This window comes from Crocuta crocuta, unplaced genomic scaffold (assembly GCF_008692635.1).
Source record: "Crocuta crocuta isolate KB4526 unplaced genomic scaffold, BGI_CrCroc_1.0 scaffold580, whole genome shotgun sequence".
NCBI lineage: Eukaryota > Metazoa > Chordata > Mammalia > Carnivora > Hyaenidae > Crocuta > Crocuta crocuta.
The window spans coordinates 2225578-2251703 of NW_027527940.1; the positions used below are offsets into that span (position 1 = coordinate 2225578).

Genomic DNA, 26126 nt, shown 5'->3' on the forward strand with positions numbered 1-26126 from the left:
GTTATTGTTCTAAGATCAACAGTTGACAAAGAGTTGATATATTTTAAATGCTTACTCTAAGATAAAAATGCATTGCTACAATAAAACTTTTTATAATAATGTAAGCAAATTAAACTAGACTTTCAAGAACTAACCAGGAAAACTACCTCCTTAATTAGCCTCACCTACTCACCTTAGCCTTTCTTCCCAAAAGGAGGCATGAACAATCAGGGGGCATAGAAAGCATATGAAAAACAAATTGTATCTTTCTAGCCTACTATGTCTTCCCAAAGCATTTTCACACATAATCTCATTTGATATCCCCCTTTTAAAAAATGTTTATTTATTTACGTGGGGTGGGCGTGGGGCAGGGAAGGGCAGAGAGAGGTAAAAGAGAGAATCCCAAGCAGGTTCCATGCCCCGCACAGAGCCCAACATGGGGCTCAATCTCACAACTTTCCTGCTTGCTTACCTTTTCTTAGGAATTTAAGAATGTTTGCTGATTGCCCTCCCTAAAAAATTTGAATGGTACTTTTATTGGGATGTTAAATTTATATGTTAATGTAAGGGAAAATAGAAACCTCTTTATAATCTTCTTTCCAAGAACACATATATCTTTCCTACTGTTCTCTTAATAGAGTTTTATAAGCTTCTGTAGGTCTTCCAAGTTTCGTGTTAAACCTGTTGGTATTTTATCTCTCATTGTAAACTTAGTTTTCACTAGCTTTTCTAACTGGTTGTCTGTATGAAGGTCAATGGTTTCTGTATATTAGTTTCCTACAGAGCCACTTTACAGAATTTTCCTCTGAGCATTACTTTAGTTTACCCCATGGAGTCTGATCTCATTCTTTTGCTATTGTTACTTTCTAGATTTTCTGCAACTTGAGGGTTTTGTTCTGTTTTTTTAAAATTTTTTAAGTATTCAGTTAGTTTTGAGAGAGACAGAGTGCAAGCAGAGGAGGGGCAGAGGAGAAAGGAAGACAGAGAATCGGAAGCAGGCTCCAGGCTCTGAGCGGTCAGCAGAGCCTGATGCGGGGCTCGAACCCATGCACCGTAAGATCACGACCTGAGCTGAAGTCAGATGCTTAACTGACTGAGCCTCCCAGGCATCCCTTATGCAACTTCAGGTTTGTTTGTTTTTTTTTAAAGCTTTTATTGTTTAGTATAATTCAAATACAAGACAAAACTTAAAAAAGGAAATACACAATTTAGTGAATTATTATAAGGTGAAAACCCTTGTATCTACCACCTACATCAGAGGACAGAATCTTGCCAGCCACTCCAGAACCTTTCCAACATGTCGCTTACTCAATTACAACCCCTCCTTCCCTCCCTCTTTAATAACAGTAGTCACTATTTGGATATTTATGGTAATCACTTCTTACCTTCTAGGTTTTATCACAGAGCACATCCTTAAACACTACATTTATATAAATAAAGTTTATTTATTTTTGAGAGAGAGAGCACGCAAGCNGAGAGAGAGGGAGAGGAGTATCCCAAGCAGGCTCCACACCGTGGCTTGACTTCACAAACCATGAGATCATGACCTGAGCTGAAATCAAAAAGTCTATGCTCAAATGACTGAGCCACCCAGGCACCCCTACATGTTCGTTTGTTTTTGGTCTTTTAGAGGATTCATCCTCTTTCCCTATCTTAACGTACATTCGTTGAAGAAACTGTATTATTTATAACATAAGATTATCTCAAAGTCCGATTTTGCTGACTGCATTCTATGCTCTAGTTTAACATGTTACTCTCCTACTTCCTATGAATCAGCAGTTGAATCTACAGGCTTCATCAGACTGAGGTTACATCATTTTGGTGAGGCCACTTCAAGGTGGCGGTATGCTCTACATCAAGAGGCATATAATATATAATGTTTGTTTTCCTCTTTATTATGTGATTACTGATTTTCAATGCTCAATGCTATTTTAAGTGTTGCTTCAAGATCGTAACATATATCATATCATGAGTTATAACCCTATCCTTCATTTATTTGTTGAAATACTTCTGAAAGGGAAACTCTGTCTTATCAGTTGTTATGGTACTCTGATACAGATCACATAGGAAAGATATGTGATAAATGATAAATTTATCATGATAAATAAATATCATGATAAATGATATCATGATAAATACTTGATCCATTCTGTTTATCTAACACTTTCAAAATAATGAGCTGGTCCTGCTTCCGGTGAGCTCAAGCCCTGCATGATGTGAGCACAAGCCCCGCATTGAGTAAGTCCCGTTTCTCTCTCTCTGCCTCCTGCTCACTTGCACCCTTTCTCTTTCTCACTCTCAATAATAAAACAAAATGAAACAAAACGAAGAGAGTTGGTTTCCTAGCATCTTTCAATGTGACCAATTAGCTTAGCTTTCTGTGGTGTCATTATAAAGTCTTGATTTAAACATTATTTGATGTGTTTGCATCCACTGCCATTATTATTTCTAGTGATACTTAAATTTTCCTGTCTTGGGCCAGTGGAGGTCCTTTGGACACAACTTCCTTAGTAGTCCTTGCTATCTGGTCTCACAATATTCCAGACTTACTGGCACCTTTTCTGCCCCAGATCGGAAATTAATCTTTTCTTCATGTTTTAATTTCTTTTAGTGGGAAATGGTATTTTAAGATCACAATCTGAGCACTAGAATTGCTTATTACCTTTCAGTTGACAATGATTTCTAGGCCTATAAATGGTTTTGAATTCCCCTTGAAACCAAGAGTTAAGAAAAACAGTTCTAAAATGTCTAGTTAATAAGATCTTTTCATTTCCTATTTCTACTACTCATTTCTAATCTTTTACACTGTGGTCTGTACTCTTTCTACTTAAGGAAATTTACTGAGGTTTTCTTTGTGGCCCATTTCCTTATAGGCAATGTTTATTAGTGTTCCACAGGCACTCAGAAAGGTATATTCACTTTTTCAGGGTAGATGACTATGCTACTGAAATCTAGATCCTTCCCTGTTTTCTATTTGACCTGTCATGAAGTAAAGGGCGAGAATTAAAGTCTCCTACAAGTAATGGGTTTCTGTTGATTCCACCTCATATCTCCTAAGTTTTTGTCTTATGCATGACAGTTGTGTTCTTTTTGGTGTGTGTGTGTGCGTGTGTATTTTACCTTCAGTGTGACTAGCTCTTTACTTCTGGTGCTCTTCTTTTTCTTATCTAACATCTTTTTAATTAAACCCCAAATTGTTTAACATTAGAACTGCAATCCCTCCTTTCTTTCTGTTTGCATTTCTTTGGCATACCTTTGCCCATCTTTTTTGAGATGTTCTCAATCAATTTGTTTTAGATGTGTCTCATTTAAAGTCATTTTAAGTGTTGCTTCAAGATCTAATCTAAAAGAACTTTTAATATAAAAGTTTAGTTCATTTACATTTAGCATATATATATAGCAGTTTTCTACTTCCTTTTGAAACAGCCACCACTTAAAGTTCACTTAGGGGTTGGGCTCATATGGATTCTGGAAGTAACTTTAAGTTCATTTTTTTCCCCTAAGAATTCATTACTAAAAAAGAATAAATCATCCATATGGCACATGTAAGGAAATAATGCTTAGATGTATAATATTCAATAATGGCCCTTGAAGTAGCTTTAGATATTCCGTTTCCTGGTAGGCAGGCATTAAGGCCCACGGTCATCGGCCAGGTATCCATTTAGTAACACTGAACGTCATGCAGGAATACTACATACTACCCATAAATATTATAAAGACACTCAGCCTAATTTAAATTTGAATGCTCACCAATTAAGTAAAAAAGATAAAAGGTACACTATGATAGTAGGTGCATGAAAAATACCACATACCTTGCTCCAAGGCGTTTTGCTAAGAATATCAATGATTCTTTTTCTACTCCTGTACACTGGCTGAATGAAATAACACAATCCTCTAAAGGAGTCGTTCCTGCCATTAGTGAGACTGGCGTGAAGAGAGGATTTGACTTCGGATCAAGTAAAGTCTGACAGTCTAAACAAATTGCCTTTTAAAAACAAGAGAAACAGTAACAGCAACCTGAAATAAGCAACCAGTGGTTAATACTGGGTTAGTTACAGTAGCAGTAATTTTAGTTTAGATGAAAAGCAATTTTACTTTTTTAAAAATTTTTTTAAATTTTTATTTATTTCTAGGAGAGAGAGCAAGTGCGCGCGCGCGAGCGAGTGCGTGAGCAGTGGAGGGTCAGAGAGAGAGGGAGATACAGACTCTGAAACAGGCTCCAGGCTCTGAGCTGGCAGTCAGCACAGAGCCCGATGCGGGGCTCGAACCCATGAACCGCGAGATCATGACCTAAACGAAAGTCGGACGCTTAACCAACTAAGCCACCCAGGCGCCCCAAGCAATTTCTCATTCTCAGTGTATTCCAAATTATAGTACTAAAAAAAAATCAAATCATTATATAGGATGTTAAGATCAGTCAGGTTTAACATTAAAATTATGAAATATTGCTTTAAATTTTTGTTCTCCCAAAGTATTAGTTTTTAAAATTTCCTCTTAATTCTTGGAAAGTTTTAAAAAAATGGTGAAGTTACCAGTGTTGAGCCAGTGACAGAACAATACAAAAGTGCCTGTCATGCTTTGGTTGTGAGAAAACAAGTAAGACTGAACCAGCATGAGGTGACCTGGAGTAACTTCCTTAGAAGGAAAGTTGCTTTTCTGGCCCCGGGGAAACAATAAGCTCTACTCTACCAGGATCAGGACCAAGAAGCTTGCACATTTTCAGGTCTTAGAATTTCTTTTGCTAAAAGCAAAATCTAAACTGTGCTCAAACATAAATGCCGATATACCTAAATTGCACTGCACTGCCTAGGAAATACACACGAACACTTTCAGCATCTGACATCCTTCAACACTACATTTCAACTACTCCAGGGTTTTCTTACCAGCCACATATTTGTAACGACTTCTCCCACAGTTGCCTCTACTTCGCATCCCAGCAGAGGAACCACAGCATAATCAGCAACATTTCTGCTCTGAAGGGAGATAATTTTTCCAGCATTTTCTCTTATGATGCTTACAATATTAGATTCAGTTTCATCACTAAAACCTGCAATAAGGAAACTCTTTTGGCTAAATAAACCTTCCTCAGAAATTGTAGAAGCATCAGCATGGCAATGAGTGACAGAAGACTGGTTTTCTTCTTGCAGGGAAATATGAGTAGAGTCATTAAAGGGCTCAACTTCAGACTTCGCAGCTTCAACTGGAAAAGACAAGGAAATGTTTTCTAGCAGATAATTTTTTTTTTAAGGTAACATGGAGCCTAAGAATTGTGACCACACTTACATAAACTAAGGCTTGGTAAGTACACAATGAAGAAAAGACATGAACCAGAGTATTGTCAGTGTTTCCATCTTCCAATAGGAATGATAACAGCAATCATGCTACAGTCCTAAATGTTCCTAGTATACTAAAAACTTCCAATTAGCTGAAAATTTTGAAGCTCCAATAATTCTCTGGGCCTATCTCAGTTCCAAAACTGGTTTCAATAATTCACAACAGAATAGAGAAAATATCATTAAGGAAAAAAAACCCCAGAAGTAAACTCTTAAGATTTTCATATTGATATTGCAGCTACTTAGCTACTACTATATGGATTTGAGAGAACTGATTAAGAACCCGAGCAAATGGTCTCAACTATTTCATTTTAGAATCAAGTTGGCTGATAGGTGGGCAGGAAAAAAACACCTGTGTGTAAAAACATAAATGTCAGAAACTAAAATATATAATCCCTACTATGGAATAAACATTGTCAAATCAAGGCTAAAAGTTTAAAAGGTCAAAACTCAGTAAGTTTTTTAGAAACTCTAGTGGTGGTATGTATAGGGATTGGCAAACTATAGCTTAGGGGCCAAACTGGGCCCATAGCTTGTAAGTTAAAAATAGTTTTTAGGGGCGCCTGGGTGGCTCAGTTGGTTAAGCATCTGACTTTGGCTCAGGTCATGATCTCACAGTTCATGGGCTCGAGCCCCGCGTCAGGCTCTCTGCTGACAGCTCAGAGCCTGGAGCCTGCTTCAGATTCTGTGTGTGTGTCTCTCTGGCCCTACCCTGCTCATGCTCGTTTCTCTCTCTCTCAAATAAACATTTAAAAAAATGGCTTTTATATTTTTAAATGGTTGTAAAAACAATCAAAACAAAATAGAATACAGAGACAAAATATGACTGACAAAGCCTAAAGTATTTACCATCCAGTCCTTTACAAGTTTGTCACTGCTTTATGGATCTAAACAAGCCTAGAAGCTATTGACGGATTCTTCATTTATTCATCCGTATTGGCAGTGTGCTGAGATCCTTTACATGCATGTAATCAGTGCTTGCCACACTATGAGGTTGATTTAATACCAGTATATCTATACCCTTTCTTCAAGAGGAATCTCAGGTTTAAGGAAGTTAAGTAATTTGCCTAAAGTCATACAGTTAACTGGCAGAAATGATAGCCATGGCTGACTTTAGAGCCCATATTATTATAGTGCCACCTTCTCATTTCTATCCTCATTTCCAATAGACATTAACATTGTAATTTTTAAACCATTGCCATATAAAATAAAACTTGTAAAACTTTATAAAAAATTTTTCCTACTTCATACAAGCATTTAGGTTACTCTTATTGATACTCTGAAGAAGCACAGTTTTATCTAGAGCATTTACTGATCAATAGATCAGAATACTCTTTGGCCTTCAGTTTCATTATATAAAGAAAAAGAGTTAATAGTGTATTTATAATTTTAGAAATTATGTGAGGATTCATAAGCTTAGAAGGAAACAAAGGAGATATGATACACAAAGGCAATATGAAAATACAAAATATCCTGGGAAGTAATGTTTATAATAGCTATTCTTTTTTATTTTTAATTTAAATTCAAGTTAGTTAACATATAGAGTAGTACTGGTTTCAGGAAAAGAATTTAGTGCTTCATCACTTAGATATAACACCTAGTGCTCATCCAAACAAGCGCCCTCCTTAATGCCCATCACCCATGTAGCTCATTCCTCCACCCACTTCCCCTCCAGCAACCCTCAGTTTGTTCTCTGTATTTAAAAGTCTCTTAGGGTTTGCCTCCCTCTGTTTTAAAATAGCTATTCTTAATACAAAAATACAAAAAGACTTTTTTGCATTTAAAATTTCTTTCCAATCACATCTAGAAGGGAAAAGAAACAACTTTGTTTGATGTCTATATCCTGCTGGTGAAATGGAAGATGGAAACCATGTGGAATTTTAAACTAATACATAAAAAAAACCTGGCAAAACTAAGTTCTTATAAGCTGTAAGTAAAACCCTCAAGTTATTAGCATTTTCTACAGTGGTCCTTTCCATTTATTTAAGCGACAGAACCGCTTTTTCCATCAGATCTCATTTAGGAGCTCAACAGACACTTCTTGATAAACCAAATACTGAATAGGCATTCTCAAAAATAATTTTGCTTTAAGAACTATAAAATACTTGATTACATTCTTTCTAAGGGGCTTGGGGATTGTGAGGTTCACTATCATTAAACCCTTTCAAAGTAAGTAGACAAATAACTGCCAGAGAAAGGAAGATTTGAGAAACTAATCACCTGGTTCCACCAAGTACCCCTGGCTGAAGGATAATGCATAGAACTGCTTTGAGTCAATCTGTGGCTTTGCATGCCAAAACATCCTAGAACCTGAGGATCTCCTGACATAATGTACTACTAAAACATAAACAAATAGGCTGACAAAAACCAATTTTTCAATATACCATTAACAGAAATAGTGTGGGTAAAAAAAAAACCAAACAAACCAACCAACCCAAAATTGGACTGGTAATAAGGAAAGAAATTAAATCACTAATCAAAAAACTCCCAACACACAAAAGCCCAGGTTCGGACAGCTCCACAGGTGAGTTCTACTAAACATTTAAAAAAGAGAAAAAAACCTATTCTTCTTAAACTATACCAAAAGATAGAAAAGGAAGGACAACTTTGGAATTCATTCTATGAGGCCAGCATTATCCTGATACTAAAACTAGATAAAGACACCACTAAAAAAAAGAACCATAGGCCAATAACCCTGATAAACATGAATGCAAAATCTTCAATAAAATATCAGCAAACTAATTCAACAATACATTCAAAAAACCTTTCACCACAATCAAGTGGGATTTATTCCTGGATGGTTGATATTAACAAATCAATCAACACATCACATCAACAAGAGAAAGATGAAAATCATATGATCATTTCAATAGACAAAGAAAAAGCACTTGACAAAGTAGGACAATCACTGATGGTAAAACCTCTCAACAAAGTAGGTCTAGAGGGAATATACCTCAACATAATAAAGGCCATTTATGAGAAACACAGAGCTAATATCATCCTTAATGGGGAAAAACAGAACTTTTCCCCAAAGGTCAGGAACAAGATACGGGTATCCACTCTTATCACTTTTATTCACCATAGTACTGGAAGTCCTAGTCACAGCAATCAGATGAAAAAAAAAAAAAAAGGCATCCAAATAGGTAAAGAAGCAAAACTTTTACCATTTGCCAATGACATAATACTATATATAGAAAACCTGAAAGAATCCATCAAAACATACTAGAATTGATAAACAAATTCAGTAAAGTTGCAGGATACAAAAATCTGTCCCATTTCTATGCACCAATAATGAAGCAGCAGAAAGAGGACTAAGAAAACAGTACTACCTAATAAGATACCTGGGAATAAGTATAACCAAAAAGGTACAAGACCTGTACTCTAAAAACTATGTAACACTGATTAAAGAAACTGAAGACAACACAAGAAAATGGAAAGACATTCCATGCTCATGGATTGGAAGAACATTGTTAAAATGTCTATACTATCCAAAGCAATGTACACATTTAATGCAACTCCTATTAAAAAATCAATAGCATTTTTCACACAACTAGAACAAATAATTCTAAAATTTGTATGGAATCACAAAAGACCTCAAAAAGCCAAAGGAATCCTGAAAAAGAAAAGCAAAAGCTGGAGTTATCACAATTCTAAATCTTCAAGTTATATTACAAAGGTATAGTCATCAAGACAGTATGGCACTGGCACAAAAACAGGCACACAGGTCAGTGGAATAGAATAGAAAATTCAGAAATAAACCCATAATTACGTAATCTTTGACAAAGCAGAAAGTAATATCCGATGGGAAAGAGTCTCTTCAACAAATGGTGCTGGGAAAACTTGACTGCAATGTACAAAAGAATGAAATTGGACCACTTTCTTATATCATACACAAAAATGGATTAAAGACCTAAATGTGAGACCTGAAACTATAAAATTCCTAGAAAACAACACAGACAGTAACCTCTTTGACACAGGCCATAAAAACTTCTTTCTAGATAGGTCTCCCGAGGCAAGAGAAACAAAAGCAAAAATATACTATTGGGATTACATCAAAATAAAGAGCTTCTGCAGAGAAGAAAAAAATCAACAAAACTAAAAGGCAGCCTATGAAATGGGAAGATATTTGCAAATGACATTTCCAATAAAGGATTAGTATCCAAAATATATAAGGAACTTCTACAACTCAACACCCAAAAGCAAATCCAATTAAAAAATGGGCAGAAGATATGAAGAAGACGGTTCACTTCTCTAAAGAAGAAGACGGTTAAAGACATCTAAAGATGGTCAAAAGACATATGAAGAGATGGTCACTATCACTATCAGGGAAATGCAAATCAAAACTGCAATGTGTTATCAACTCACATGTCAGAAAGGCTAAAATCAAAAACACTAGAAACAAATAGTGGTTGAGAATGTGAACAAACGGGAACCCTTATGCACTGTTGGTGGGAATGCAACTGGTGGAGCAACTGTAGAAAATAGTACGGAGGTTCCTCAAAAAGTTAAAAATATACCCTATGATCCAGCGCTTGCATTACTAGGCATTTACCCTAAGGATACAAGAACACTAATCCAAAGGGATCCAAGAGCCCCTATGTTGACAGCAGCATTATTTACAACCGACAAGATACGGAAGCAACTCAAGTATCCAAGATTGATGAATGGATAAAGATGTAGTGTGGGCATGCACCTGCATGTGTGTGTAACACACACACACACACAAATGAATGGAGTATAATTCAGCTATCAAAAAGAATGAAATCTTGCCATTTGCAATGACACGGATGAAGCTAGAGAATATAATGCCAAGCAAATCAAGTAACTGAAAGACAAATACCATATAATTTCACTCATATGTAGAATTTAAGAAAGAAAACAATGAGACAAAAGGAAAAAAATAAGAGAGACAGGGGTGCCTGGGTAGCTCAGTCAGTTAAGCCTCCAACCCTTGATTCGGCTCAGCTCATGATCCCAGGGGTTCATGAGTCTGAGCCCCAAGTCAGTCTCTGCACTAGCAGACAAGAGTCTGTTTGGGATTCTTTCCCTTTCCCTCTCTCTGCCCCTCCCCTGCTTGTGCTCTTTCTCAAATAAACCAAAAAAAAAAAAAAAAAAAAAGTATCAAGAAAGAAAAAGCAAGAAAGAGATTCTTAAGTAGAGAGAAATGGTGTTTATTGGAGGGGAGGGGAGTCAGGAGATGAGTTAAATAGCTGACTGGGATTAAGGAGTGCACTTGCCATGATGAGCACCAGGTGAAGCATGGACTTATTTAATCACTAGATTGTATATATGAAACTAGCATAACACATGTTAACTCACTGGAATTAAAAAAAATAAAAAAGATAAAATACTGCAAATTCCCTCCTAGAAATATGATAGGCTAGACATTCAAAATCCTCTCATTAAAAGCACTTGAAAATACAGGATAAAATATTAAAGGCATCAGTACAAATGCAGAACTGAATTTTCAAGAAAGCAAGGGAAATCCTCAAGGACTGAAAATGAAGTAATAGCTTGAACCCAGAGCAGAGTGGTTACTAAATCTTTTTTTTTAAATTGTATAATATTTATATATTTATAGCTCTACTTTTATTTATTTTATTTTTACAAATAGTTTGTCAAATTAGTTTCCACATAACACCCAGCGCTCNGAGTGGTTACTAAATCTAATGGTCACCCTGAATCTAGTTTTCCAGAAACTTAGACTCTCAGAATTTATGAACATCACATGGAGGGAAACAAGTTAAGCCTTTGGTCTCACACAAATTAGAGGTGGGGCAGAGTACACAATGAGGAAACAAACCCAGAAACCCTAAAGGAAAATGCCTTTAGTTACAATGCAGACCAAAATCAATCAAACAACAAAAAATCCACCTTGCAAAGGAGATGACCAGTATACTTGACTTTGGCTTTGGGTCAAGGGGAAAAAAAACATCTCTCCTGAGAATTTGTTATCATAGGCTGGGTCCTCAAAGTAGGTAAGGGTACAAATTTACACTAGCCTGGTCCAAAAAACATCCAGCTGTAAACTGAGATGTGTCCTGAGTTGGTAAATTTAGCAACTTTTGGCAGATTTAAATATGAACCCTTTCTAGAGGAAGAAACCCTCACCTTCAAGCTTCTTAGAATTCCCAGAGTTCTAATAAGAATGAGTTTACAATATCACAAAGACATGAAGAAACTAGGCATCATGACAAAAAAGAGAACTACTTCTCCCCTCCATTCAGATACTGCAGTATGTTTAATGTGTTTCAAGAAATAATTAACAAGTCATGAATACAGAATAAGATTAAGAGAACCAGAACTTCTAAGAAGTGAAAAAAATAATTATCGAAATAAAAAAATGAATGGGTTAAACACATTAGGCAATAGTTGAACAGAGAAACAGTGATGTGGAAGGAAATCCTGAAGAGATTACACATAGTAAATCACAGAAAGACAAAAAGATGAAGTTAGAAGAGCAGGTTAAGTGATCCACACACAGAGCTAATGGGAGTTAGAAAATATAGAGAGTGGGGAAGAAGCAATATTCAAAGAGGTAACAGATGAAAAATTTCCTACAAAAGAATAACAATTAGACTGAATGACTTCTTATCCACCAGCCACAGAAACAGAGGACGATAAAATAACATCTCCAAAGAGCTCAAAGAAACTGTCTAGGACTGTATTCAGAGCAGAACTATTTTTTAAGGCAAAGGCAAAATAAAGACATTAACAGAAACTGAAGGAATTTCTAAAAGATAGATTTTATAGGAGGAAAGAAAATGATTCCAGAGGAGAGGTCTCAGATGCAACAAGAAATGGGAAGCAAAGAAATCGCTAAACATGTTGGTAAGTCAAAACAAATATGGGCCACACAAAACAATTGAGTGTCTAATTGTGAGATTAAAAAAGACAATGAAAATACTAGCCCCAATCACATAAACGGAGTATACTAGTGACTGTGTGTAGAGGGGTGTGATTAGCAATGATGCTGAAGACAGTGTTATAATATTCTTGTATTCAAGATGAAGATCAAAATTCTGATTACCTTTAGATTTGAAGTTATGAGGCACCTTTAAGTTCCAAGGGTAATCACTGAAAATAACATCTAACTTCCACATTAGTGGAAGGAAGACAGGGAATTGGGAGACTGAGGTTAAGACGGGGCAAGCTCAAGCTATCCAAAAGAAGGCAAAAATGTTAAACAAGGAAGCATAGAAAAATGGGACAGAAGGCACAAAATAAGATGATATAAAATAAAAAAATATATCACACATAACAATAAATGTAAATTGACCAAATTTATAGTTAACAAGTCAGTCACACTAAGTAAATACTGACTCACATGAGGCAAGGATAGTTGTATTAGTATCAGATAAAACAGATTTTAAGGAAAAAAAATGAGGATCATCATGTAATAAAACATCAAGATGTATTAAAAAATTAAATCTGATAGAACTACGTGGAGAAACGATCAAAGCCACCATGATGGTGGTGGAATTTAACATCTCTATTTTTCATTCATTCAGACAGAGCAGACAAAATGTGGTGTCATATGCATGTATAGAAACATCCATGCAATCACAGAGGCATGGGTAAGAACAATCTCAGCAGTACTGTATGCACTGGCAAAACAAACAAAAAAAAGACAATAAAAATGTCTGTAGGTGGGAAAATGGATAAATGGTGGTGTATTCACAACTAGTTACTTGGATTAGATCAATTTCTCTCATGGTTGGAGAATAGCAAAAAAGTACTTACCATATATCATTTACATAAGTTAAAATACACAGAAATTAAAGAAGATATACATTGAATACAGATATATACACATGTAAACTACAAGGAAAATGGGGAGACTCACAGGAGGCTTTTGGTATAGTAGAATATTCTATTTTTTTATACGTTGGTAGTAGCATATGGCTATGCATCACATTATTCTTTGTATCTTTTTTCAATGTATTAAATATTTCATAATAACTTTTTCTTTAAAAAAGAAATGCTGCTCACAACTCGTCACTGGCAGTTTTCCTTCCCATTCTGGGAAGACTACATACGAGGTCACAGTCCACAGTGCAGCACTGTAGGCATTAAAGATCACAATAACCAAGTAAGAGGTAATTAATTACAAGGTTAAAATAGAAGTTCATGCTGTTTGTTACAAACTCACACAAAGTGAGGCTGATATATAAAACAGATCAAAGTGGAGACAGTAAGTTAAAGAGAGAAGAGGAGGTCAGAGGGTTCAGCACCCCTTGGCCTTTCCTGCTTACAAAAAGTAACAAACATAAAAATTAAGGAAAGAAAAGGTTTAACTTAAAATCTAGAAAACCTGGTAGAAATCACATATGTATGTATTCTACATCTAAAACACTTCTTAATGACTGTAAACAATAATCAACTATTTATTACCTCCTGTTGTGTTATTATTTACATATTGAGAAAGCAGATCTTCATCAGCTTGCTCATGTTTTCCGTCAGGAGTACCGTCTTTCTTGGAGAAGCTGTTGTTCTTTTTTAAAAGGGCTGTTTGACTTTCAGGTTTATCGGAAACTGGAATTTCCACTGGCTGGTAGTTAGCATGGATATATGGCTCTTCAGGAAGCATATAACCTTTACTAAAACACTCCAGCAACCATTTTGCTCCCACTACATGAGGCCTACAAAAATAGCACATAATTATATATTAGTTTAAACTATAAAGACCATCATCCCACTCGCCATGCAGTTTCTATAACTGCGTGGATATGCAATTTTGAGAAAAATCATTACAAAGTAGAAAATGCTTTGAGATATAAAAACTGACAAAACCTGTGGGCCGATTTATCCCAAAACTGCTTCAATTCATCATCATAATCTCCCACAATAACATGAGTTACATCTTCATTGAGCTGATTAAAACGAACTCCACCTCCACTGTTAATAAGCCTTCTCAGTTTATCTAGCTTTCTGCCACTAAAACCGCAAAGATATATCTGCAAAGAAAGAAAATATTTACTTTAGATTAATGCATTGAAGATGGTTTATTTCTCAACAGAAACACAATTATTAAAAAAAATATAAATCTACTGTGTATAAGACAACTCGTGTACATTTAAAATACATTAAGAATGGAATATATTCTGAAACTTCAATTTTTTTTAATTCTGAATTTTTTATTAGTACTTCTTCACAGTTCTATAGCATCATCATTCTTCACAGTAGACACCTGATATGTATTTTGAGGCTTTAATAAAATAGAAGCTAGAATTCAAGTATCTTTTGAATATTAGTGCACAAAAATGTTTAAAATACAGGTAGCTTCTTAAATACTGAAGATCTTACTATTTGTAAATTTTAGATTATAGAAATAAACTGGACTTTATATGTCTGAATTCAGAAAGACAGGGTTTAAATTTTGGTTCGGCTGCCAATAATTAACTACATGACCATGATAAGTTACTTAGGCTCTCTAAATCAAATTTCTTACCCATAAATTGAGATACCTTTTACACAGATTTGATTACACAAGATAATTTAAGTCAAGCTGAGGACACTGCTTTGACGATAATACATATACAATAATTTATTTAAACTATGTATTTAAACCAAATTTAATAAATATAAAAATCTTTTTCATCTCTATTTTACATGTGGCTTTAAAAAAATTTCTTACAAATGACAAATCTATTCCTAACTGAATTTATATCCCAAATTAAATAACCTCCATTATTAGAATATATTTTAACAAAAATGAGGAATCCTAAATTTCCTATAAAAATAATTAAGAGTCATATCCAGAATTGGCAGGGTCTAGGATAAAAAGATTATACAGGACACTCTCTGTTCTGCTAATTAAGTTTAAAAAAAATTTTTTTTAATGTTTATTCATTTTTGAGAGACAGAGAGAGATGGAACATGAGTAGGGGAAGGGCAGAGAAAAAGTGGAAGATAGAGATCCAAAGCAGGCTTCAGGCTCTGAGCTGTCAGCACAGAGCCGGATACGGGGCTTGAACTCATGAGCCATGAGATCACGACCTGAGTGGAAGCTGGACACTTAACCAACTGAGCCAACCAGGTGCCCCATAAGTTGATAAGTTTTAAAAGTATAGAAGTGGGGGCGCCTGGGTGGCTTAGTCGGTTAAGCGTCCGACTTTCGCTTAGGTCATGATCTCNTTCTCTTAACAATAAAATGGGGTTAAATCTTTGCTACTGAGAATTAACATATAGCCTATTTACTGTTCAAGTAGGAAAATTATATATATTTATATATTTTTTAAAGTTTATTTGCCAGGCGAGTCCTGAGAAACCCATGGAAATGGACCATGAGGGAGGCTCATTTTGAGAGAGAGTGAACGTGCAAGTGGTGATAGGGCAGAGAGAGAGGAGGAGAAAGACAAAACTGCTGAGAGCATGGAGCCTGATGCAGGGCTGGATCCCACAAACCATGAGATCATGACTGGAGGTGAAATCAAGAGTTGGACACTTAACTGACTGAGCCACCCGGCCATGCCTACAAGTAGAAATATATTAAATAAGCACTCAGCTCTAGGAGATATATAGCATATGGTATTTTTGTTAAGGCACTTATAAGATATTCATACATTAAAAAATTAAGTAGCCCAAGGGACGTTAAACAGAGCACTACGTCTAATGGTTAGGAATATAGGATTTGGAGTAGATGGCTGTCTACTTAATGTCTGTGTGATTCTAAACAAGAATTTTAATCTGCTAAGCCTCAGCCTCAAGGTAATACCCATTTTAGATTTGCGGGAATTAAATGAGATTATATACAACATATTAATATATACGGATTGATTAGCAGAGTATAACATACCAGAAACACTTATAAAGTGACAGTTATAAATGAAAATCCATTAAGTGGTTCAGAAACGAAGTGCTCTCAAAATGGAGTAGAAAAATTACTGTACTTAGGACAGCTCAGAATTGAAAATAATAAAAACTCTGAAAGCTACAAATGAAGGCACATCCCAGGCAGAGACCCTGACAGCTGAAGGACAGACATGGCCTAATGTCTGCATCTGCTTAGCTAGGCGGAAGGGCTTATGCAGATAAGGAGCAAGCCCAACTCTGAGGCGTCTTCAAAGTTAGGCTAGGTAGTACTGATATCTAATTTCACTGCATGTATTACACAACAAAGACATACCCGACAACCATCTAATAAATCTTCAGGTGCTTGAAATGCACTGACATCCAGATTTTCTAGATTTTCAAGTGTAGGCTCCACTTTGCTATTAAGAACTGAATTACATATCGATTCATTTATGCAACTTGCATTGATGTTGGAAATATGGCTGACATCTGAAAGAGTACGACCTACATATCAAACAAAGATATAGAAATTTATGGAGATAAAAATGTGATTACTCATTTTTCTATAGATTAACTTTTCTTATACACAAAGGGCTGTAGAATTCCAAAGTGTGTAATTTCCGAAGTAAGATTCAAATGTTTTTACTGAAGTCTTAGTGGCCAAGTACAAGAAAAAAAATGAAACTGTTTCATATCTTATTCAAATAAAAATATATTTAATACATTTTAATTGTGGCTTGCTTCCATTAAAAATCTGAAGTTATTGGCTGTAGGGTCCAGGAAAGAAAAAAGCATAACATCTGCTAAATCACCAACATGGCACCTATAAGATAGAAATGGTTTTAAATTTTTCTATTAATACTGATGGTTTCTAACAATTGCAGCAAACTAATAAAAACGTGTTACTATTTGGACATTGTCGAGTTTTGAAAAATTCTTTCAAGTCCTTAGTAGTCGAGTTTTGAAAAATTCTTTCAAGTCCTTAGTATTCTTGATTTCTTTAATCCTCTTTTGCATTCAATCAAAAAGAAAAAAATATTCGTTATAAAAAATACATTCATTATAAAAAGAAATGCCAGGAGTTCTGGACTAATTTTCATACAATTTAGTTATTATAAAATTATGCCTGGGAGCATATCAAGAAAGGATGACATTCCTTACTATATCTCACTGATTCTATTTACAAATCAATTCTTACATAGAAAACAGTGTTAAAGATGACTGTTTAATTTCACTGAGACTTACTATCAACTGTGTTGATCTGGCCAGTAGGAGTTGAAGTATCAGGCACAGTCTTTGTTTCCGGTCTAGGCTCTGTCTTGTATATGGATTCATCCTGACAAAAACCTTTGTCAACACTGTCAAAAAACCACTGTGTGGTCACACAGTGTACATTCCATTTCTTGGCACATTCATATTTTTGACCTATTATGTTCATTAAGAAACAAAGAAAGAAATGTAAACCATTAAAATCTATCCCTATAGAAATATTCAAAGTAGGACAGGTTATGGGAAAAAACTCACCTGAAACAAAATTAAAGTTACCACTAATTATTCTTACTTTCAAACAGTATGCTGCTATACAGTATATTAAAAAATAGTATTTTAAGTTATTACCCAATTATATTTTCCATGTGTTGTGTAAATACACATGCCATAGAGGGGGTTTAATCTCTAAAACCTGAGTAATTTATGGGGGACCTGGGTGGCTCATTCAGTTGGGAGTCCAACTCCAGATTTAGGCTCAGGTCATGATCTCAGTTTGTGGGTTTGAGCCGCATGTTGGGTTCTGTGCTAACAGCACAGAGCCTGCTCGGGATTCTCTCCCTCTCTCTCTGTCCCTCCACTGATCGTGCTCTCTCTCTCTCAAAATAAATAACTACACATTTTTAAAAATAAAATAAAACTGAGGAATAAATGTAGGGTAACTGAAATATTAGACTTGGTTTGAGTATAGCCTCCATTGCTAAATTTCTTTAAACCAGTTTCTTAATCTGTAATCGGGGAATAATTCAAAGAAGTGTGTGGGTTTAGTAAGACTGCAGAAAACAACTGTGAAGATTGTAAATGCCTATAATACTAAAAAAATACCATTTTTGGGGTGCCTGGGTGGCTTAGTCAATTAAACATCACTTTGGCTCAGGTCATGATCTCATGATTTGTGAGTCTGAGTCTGACATCAGGCTCTGTGCTGATACTTTAAGCCTGCTTGGGATTCTGTCTCCTTACCTCTCTGCTCCTACCCCACATGAGATCTCTCTCTCAAAAATAAACGAGTAAACTTAAAAAACATATATACCATCTTTGAATAGATTATTCCAATGTCAACAGGATTCAACTTGAAGTGCAAACAGGCAAATAAATTATAGCTTTAAAATCTTTTTATTGCCTTAAAACAACTTTTAACACAATGTACTTTGAAATAGTATCATAGAGAAATTGAGGTCAAAATGTAATAAACAATAACATGAGAGAATTTTTTTGGACATTCTTAAGAGCCAAGGGATAACCTGCCTTCAGATTCAGAAATCCAATCGCAATTACCAATGCTACTCACAGTATCATAATTGGCTATACCTAAAGTTCTGATTTAAGGACAATTACCAATTACTTTTAGCAGTTGTCTAGTTTTGTCTCTTATCTAGGTAGTTTATTAAAACACAGAAAAAAGAGATAATAAAAGCATTAAGAAAATTCTTCTCTCATCAATTTGTACATATTTTAAGGGAACTGGTTAAAAAAACCCAAAACTTCCACAATAAAGGTTACAGGACACCAAAATTAAATGAAATTTTAAGGAGTTATTTTTTACTGGTCATGTATTTTTCTTTTAAATTTTTAAATTTTTTTTTATTTATTTGTTGAGAGTCAGAGAGAGCACGAGCAGGGGAGAGTCAGAGAGAGAAAGAGAGATACAGAATCTTATGACAGTCTCCAAGCTCTGAGCTAGCTATTAGCACAGAGCCCGACGCAGGGCTCGAACCCACAAACTGTGAGATCATGACCTGAGCCGAAGTCGAACGCTTAACCGACTGAGCCACCCAGGCGCCCCATTAGTTTTTTGGTTTTTTTTTTTTAATGTTCATTTATTTATTTTGAGAGAAAGCGCACATGTGAAAGTGCAGGAGGGGCAGAGAGAAAGGGAGAGAGAGAATCCCAAGTAGGTTCTGCATCGACAGCAAAGAGCCAACTTTGGAGCTTGATCCCATGAACTGAGAGATCACAACCTGAGCTGAAACCGAGTTAAGAGGCTCAACCAACTCAACACCCCAGGTGCCCCTGGTAATGAATTTTCTTCTTTTAACTGCCTCGTGTGCTGCAAGGTGTATCTTCAAGTTACAACTTGTAATTCATCTAATAAAGCTGATTTGTTCAATTAAAAACTGAGCCAAGCCTTTTGTCGTTAGAAATGTAATTTAGCTACATCTATCCAAATTTCTTGTTCTATAAGTTTTTTCATTGACATGGATAAGCCTGGATAGTCATGTAATTTTTCTACAGATTGTGAACCAAAGTATCTTTGTAAGATTTCAGGGGAAAATAATGTAACAGATTTATAACATATCAGAAGCAAAAGGTCTTCTGTAAACATCTTCAAATGTTAAATCCTAGAGAAAATTCTGTATTTTCTCACATACAGTTTTACCTTTTGGTTCTTGTACAATGAGGTGTGTACACTCATTCATTTTCAGTTGCCCTGTGTATTGACCTCCATGCTGAACTGTGAGTTGCTGAACTGTCTTTCTTTCTAAGCCACACAAGCCAGTCACACAGATTGTACAACCAAGAAAAATAGGACACTTGAAGTCTTCCATGTTTACGTCAGTATATCTGGCTATTTTTCTGGGAAAAGTGGGAAAAAATAAACATATTAATAAACTAGTTTAAAGTCTGCCAGAAGAATAATGACAAACAACAGACATCATTGAGACTTTCCCCATTTTTTAGGACTCTAATCTTGGGGTTTTAATCATCTTCAAGAAAAGGGAAACTGACAAACTACTCATCTTGCTCAACACCATGTCACTAATAAAAAGTAATACTTCAGATGGAGCTTCTCAAATAAAACTGTTTTGAGAGAAAATATATTTCATTAACTCTTTAAATCCATGTGGGTCAAAGCGGTGTGTTTTCCAAAATTTTAGGTCTGAAATCCCTACAAACGCAAACGATCTTGGTTGCCTACTAGAAAAATAGACTTTTTATCCTTCCATTATATGGGTAATAAGCAAAGATTTTTGGCTGAGTACCAACAAAAATATCATTACAATTTTGTCTCTGTGCAAGACAGACATGCTGGGAATGCAGGCTCCAATAAGAAGACAGGTTTAGGATATGCTGGATAGTGTTGAGAGGAAGACTGGAAAAATACCTATTCCTAAGGTCCATGAAGGCAAGCAGGTATCCTGCTTTGCTCACTATGTGTACCTAATGCCTAGCTCAGGCCAGGTACATAAAGTGAGCTTGATTCACATTTACGGAAGGACCACAACCTAGTTGATGGTTTACATTACATAGGTTTATAGTCAACCTAACATAGGCAGGCGTCTTTGGGAGGGAATACAATTGCCAAAAAGGCTAATTCAGTCTCCATCTTAATATATGGGCAGAGTAGTGGAAGGATAATGCAACTTAAGAGCTATAGTTGCTACAGTGATCTTCTCAACTATTTTATAAGCAGTTACTGCTGCAAACAATTTTATTATCAAAGCATTTCTTACCTTGTAGCTAATATTAAATCAATAGCCTACTCTACCTATCAACTAATACCTTGATAATAAGAGTCTGCAGATTTTGCTCTCTTGTTTTCACTCAAGGGTAATAACCCCATTTTTTGTCCCTGAATAGCAAATCCCGAAAGGATAACATAAAACCTCCCCTATAAAAACCCACAATAAGCCAACATGATCAAGTGTATCATTTTTTTTAAATCTAGAAAATATCTAAATGTCCTTCTTACTTCTCTTGTGACTTCTCCCAAAGTGTTTTAACCCAAGAAGCAAGCAAAATAGGTTTCTTTAGGTTTGCAGCAACTAAATATTTTTTGCTGCCAACTTCTCCTGCAATAAGGTGAGTTACTGATATACTAAGATCTTTGCATACGTGTCCACCCATCATTTGTACGTATTTATGAACTTCTTCCTGTAAATCCAAAAGAAAGTACGTTAGTACTAAAGCAAACAGTATCTCTACCATTTTTTATACAGAGACTCACAAATATCTTGTGTCATTGTTAGCTTGAAGGCACAAATGTTTCTCACCACTATAAAGTTAAATAATCAAATTACTTTTTGGATAAAGATAAATATGAAATATAAAGTAAAAAATAATTACCTTCACACATTATTTTCCTATATTTGCTTCTTTCAACTCCATGAGTTTTTTTCAAATATAAATTTTATAAATTATATATAAAAATATGTATTTTATCTCTTAGAAAGCATTATCCAATTATTTCTTACCTTGGAGCTAATGCTAAACCCACAGCCCATGCTACCTGTCAACGTTTTTTTTAAATAAGATTAACCACCTAGAGTGGAAAAAATGTGACTCAAACTCATCAACTGCAGAGAGGAAAAAGGGAGTTTTCTTTCAAGTAGTCAGTTTTCAATTAAACAGCTGGTACTGTACTCGTTAAAATAGAAAAGATGTACACTATTGTATACTGACTTTGTTTAAGCCAAGACCACCAACTACAAAGTCTTTCCAAGTGTCTCCTACATAGCAGAAGATTAAGTGTGGAGATACATGTATGTATGTATAGATCATGATACTCCTCAACACTTACCCTTTTGTCTTTCTCCAGGCTTGTACAAGATACAGTTACATCACACATAACCATATTATAGACTGGATATTCAGCTCTTGGGACACATCGTTGGTGGTGCATACAAAATGAGACTACTTGAGGGCCAACAATTCTGCAGCCAAGCTATAAAAAGAGGAGAAGGTTTAGTATGTAGGAAAAGACGTCCTGTATTATGAAATTACATTTTGCAACATTTACCAATTATTTATACAGAAGGTGATGACCACTGCAGAAAAATCACCAAATTGTTCTAAGAAAATCTGTTTAATTTGTCAGGGACACTACACATTAAATAAGCACACATGCGAATCAAACAATGCAGTCTATCAAAAGAAATAAGCTTCAAGAGCCAAATCAGTCAAAGCTGCCACCAAATTTTAATCTTTGAAACAAACACAGCCTTAACGGTAGGATGTATGAGTAACAGTTTTATGCTATAATAATTAGGAAGTATCCATATATACTTTTTAAATGAAGTACCCAGCCAATCAAGCAGTTTAAAATAATAAGAGCCTTACTGACCCCCTTCTAAAATACCTACACTGTCACACACACAAAATAATCCTAGGCAGTTTCTACACCTGTGTTTTAACACTTTGTCTTCAACTCAATGTCTTTCCAAGTAAGACACACAAAGACTTCTCTAAGGTATTACAGATCGCTTAAAAGTGACCTTTCATTTTCAATGATATCTAAGTTAAGAAAAGTGACAGTCTTGCTCAACATCAGCACATTCAAGCCAGAACTAAAAAGTCTGTGGGTGATTTAAATAACTGATTTAAAGATCTACAAGGCAAAAGATTATGGCTATCTTTTTGTTCAGCCATAGGAGATTTTGACTTTTTAGTGCTATTGATTCTATCTGACAAGGAGTGTTATTTCCAAAAGGAGGGTAAGACCAACAATGCTTTTGGCAAAGGTGGGCACAGACCTTCCATAAATTGTGTAGACACTGCATCTACCTACTCTTCTATGTTTTCTTCTCCTTCAAACAAGAATCACTTCTTTGTAATCTGCATGGAATTACAGCCAGTTTACTTTTATTTCAAGGCTTCTCTCTTGTCCAGACACCAAAAATGTAATGAGTCAGTAGACTCTGGAATCAACAAAAAGAAATAAGATGGCTCATTGGTATATTGCAATACTCATCTCCATAATGCTTCTTTCTTAGCATATGTTTCAGACCCTATACAAGGTAAAGGTACTAAAATTCTGTGTGTAAGGGCACACAGCAAAGACAGGAAGTAACCAAGAGTTATGTTCAGATCTTTTCTTGCTCTTTACTGAAAACCTTGCAATCAAACTGAGTTTAAGTAAAGTAGAAGTTCATCACTAAAATGTTTCACTACTATAGGGTTCACTTAAACTAAATGCAGTTAAATCTCCTGAAATACAAAAACCTACTGTAACATCATTAGCCTTTAAAAGTATTATTCTGGTTGCCTAAAACCAAAGGATTCCTCTCTATTCATAATTTGCATAATACTTCATGGTCAGTAAAGAATTTATATCCACTGAAGCAAAAACAACACAAAAGCAGACTATGGAAGGGACACACTAAAAGTTAGCAAACCTTTCTGAGGTGATCAAAGACATTGCCACTAAATGGGTCACAGATATAAAGTGACTTATCATTCTCCTTTATGTTCAATGCCTCTTCTTCTGTAATAATCTGAAGATACTCGTCTGATTGGAACTCTTTTATTGACTGAAAGAAAAAATGAAAGAATGCATCTGAAATTTTTCACCTGTATTTACGTCCTTTGAACTTAACCTTCAAAATCCATCTCCAATCCAATCTTTTCCCCTTTGAAAGCTACCATCATCTCTTCCCTAGACCTCTGCAGAAGTTTCCCAAGTGGTTCCTTCTCCCTTCCTCGCCCTAAATCTATTCTCCACACAGCAGCTAGTAATCTCTTTAATAATACAAATCAGGTGATGAGTCTGGGCCCCTGCCTGCCTCCCCTCTATTACCTTCTACCACTCATCTCTCTTGCTTACTCTTCTCTAGCCTCCTGCTTTCTTGCTGGGCCTGGAACAAGCTAAGCATGACCTCATTAGAGATCTACCTCTTGTTCCCACTACCTGGAATATTCTTCTCCCGGGTCTTTACCTGATTTGATCCCTCACTTCTATCAGATATGCTCAAATGAGGGGCGCCTGGGTGGCTCAGTCGGCTAAGCGTCTGACTTCGGCTCAGGTCATGATCTCCCGGTTCGTGGGTTCGAGCCCCGTATCAGGCTCTGGGCTGACAGCGCAGCGCCTGGAGCCTGCTTCAGATTCTGTGTGTGTGTCTCTCTCTCTCTCTCTGACCCTCCCCTGCTCATGCTCTCTCTCTCTCTCTCTCTCAGAAATAAATAAAACATTAAAACAATTATATTTAAAAATGGAAAAAAAAGATATGCTCAAATGAAAAAGAAAAAGTAAAAGTCTTTACAATGGCCCTCAAGGGCTTTCACATGACATCTTCACACGTACTCTCTTAATCACCCCTTAGTATTCTTCCCCCATCCCTTGTTCACTACAGTATAGACACACTATTGTTGGATAGACACTCCAAGTAGTTTCTCAGGGGCCTGTGTATAGCTGTGCTCTCTGCCTGAAAGCTTCACTCCAGACATACGCACGGTTAACTATATCACCTCCTTCAAGTGCACTCAATTATCATCTTCTCCATAAAGCCTTCCCTGATCACACTCCACTTAAAATTGTACCTTTCCCTCCTCCCCCAACAAACATCCTCTAGAACCCGTTAACCTGATTTGCTCTTCCCTCATCCCACAGCACTTAGCACCTTGTAACATATTATAGAGTTTACTCATTTATCCTGCCTGGTTTATGTCTTGTCTCTCCTGCTAAAATAGAATGTAAGCTCTGAGAGTATGGATCTTTGCCTGCTGTGATCACTGACGTATCCCAAGTACTTGAACAGTCCTTAACAGGTCACGACACTCAATTATTATTTGCTGAATGAACTTTAGACAAAAACCTGCTACAATAATGTTTCTTAAACTTCAATATACACAGTAATCACACTGAGGATCCTGTTAAAAGGCAGGTGCTAATTGGAAAGTCTCAGTTGGGCCTAATGTTCTGCATTTCCAACTCTATTGATGCTATTGGGGTCTGTGAGTAGCCAGGCTCTACAAACCCCCTACATCTTCCCATATTACACTGTAGGTAATGAAACACAGGTTTAACGCCAAAAACTGAAGTGATACCAGTACACAACAGACTCAAATTTCTTCAACACACAAAGGTCTACTCTCATTAGTACACACAGAAAGAAATGTAACTTCCAAGAACAGGTGTGTTACTTTCAATAAAACTGTCATCATAGATTTATGCTCTCCAAAATACACAATAATGATATATTTACATCAACCCCAAAAATATGTAACAACACCTCTATATTAATATAGACTACAATAAAACTTCAAAAAATAACGAAGACATAAGAAACCCAATAAATCAAAAACACTAAAAAAGAGAAAATGAATTGATAGCATCAAACAAGGAGTTTTCAAGCACCCTTACCTCAAGAGCTTCAAAAAAACATTCGGAATTGTCTGAAGACTTTACAAACTTCACAAGAAACGGTTCTCTGTCGTTTCTGGACATTTTTGAACTGTCAAAACAAGGGAGCCATTAGCAAGGACAAAAACACATCTCGTATGAAGTTAAATGTTAAAAGCAGCTATTTTTCCGGGCAGACAACAACGGCCAAGGATAGACATTCTGGCTTTGCCCATGAATTCGCTCATCAGTTTCTAAGTTTCTAATGTGGGCAAAGTCAAGAAAAAGAGAGGACGATAACAATCCTTGCAAATCAGAAAACGACGTTAGTGTCCCTAAGCTGAATACATTCAGGGCGCTTGTTATGGGGCTCTAAGATCCCCTATGGCCATGGGGCATTCAGCTGCGCTTAGCTTAAAGATACAAAGAACGAAACCGTCCACGACCCTCGAGGTTTGTTCAATCCTCAGTAAATGAACTTCAATATATAAGTGGAAAACCGGTTAGCAAGGTCATGTCCCCAGAAGGCCGAATGCTCCTGCTCGCCAGCTCGCAGAGAANGGGGAAACTAAGGCCCCGGAGGCCAGTGGAAGTGTAGCGCCCCCCCAATCAGGGTGAGGAGGGAGCTGGGTCCTCTCTCCGTGCCTACTCACCTCGGTGGAGCCTGGGGGTCTTCGGGAGGCGAGTTAGGGGGC

General features: G+C 36.1%; 1 protein-coding gene across 2 annotated transcripts in view; it reads right to left on the reverse strand.

Moving 5' to 3' along the window:
- Positions 1 to 26120, reverse strand: part of TOPBP1 (DNA topoisomerase II binding protein 1) — a 65054-nt gene extending 38934 nt beyond the window's left edge. The window contains exons 1-12 of one of the 2 annotated variants that reach the window (XM_077752309.1): positions 26085 to 26120; positions 25453 to 25543; positions 23489 to 23623; positions 21895 to 22038; positions 21067 to 21248; positions 19753 to 19949; positions 17352 to 17531; positions 16441 to 16610; positions 14106 to 14269; positions 13707 to 13954; positions 4863 to 5179; positions 3792 to 3964 (exon numbers count right to left, since the gene is read on the reverse strand). In XM_077752309.1, the coding sequence (XP_077608435.1) occupies positions 3792 to 3964; positions 4863 to 5179; positions 13707 to 13954; positions 14106 to 14269; positions 16441 to 16610; positions 17352 to 17531; positions 19753 to 19949; positions 21067 to 21248; positions 21895 to 22038; positions 23489 to 23623; positions 25453 to 25536 (1994 nt within the window). In that variant the 5' untranslated portion in view covers positions 25537 to 25543; positions 26085 to 26120. Of the gene's footprint in view, positions 1 to 3791; positions 3965 to 4862; positions 5180 to 13706; positions 13955 to 14105; positions 14270 to 16440; positions 16611 to 17351; positions 17532 to 19752; positions 19950 to 21066; positions 21249 to 21894; positions 22039 to 22846; positions 23012 to 23488; positions 23624 to 25452; positions 25544 to 26084 lie in introns of those variants that run through there. The other variant, XM_077752310.1, reaches the window with a different exon arrangement.
- Between the last annotated feature and the right edge of the window lie 6 nt (positions 26121 to 26126).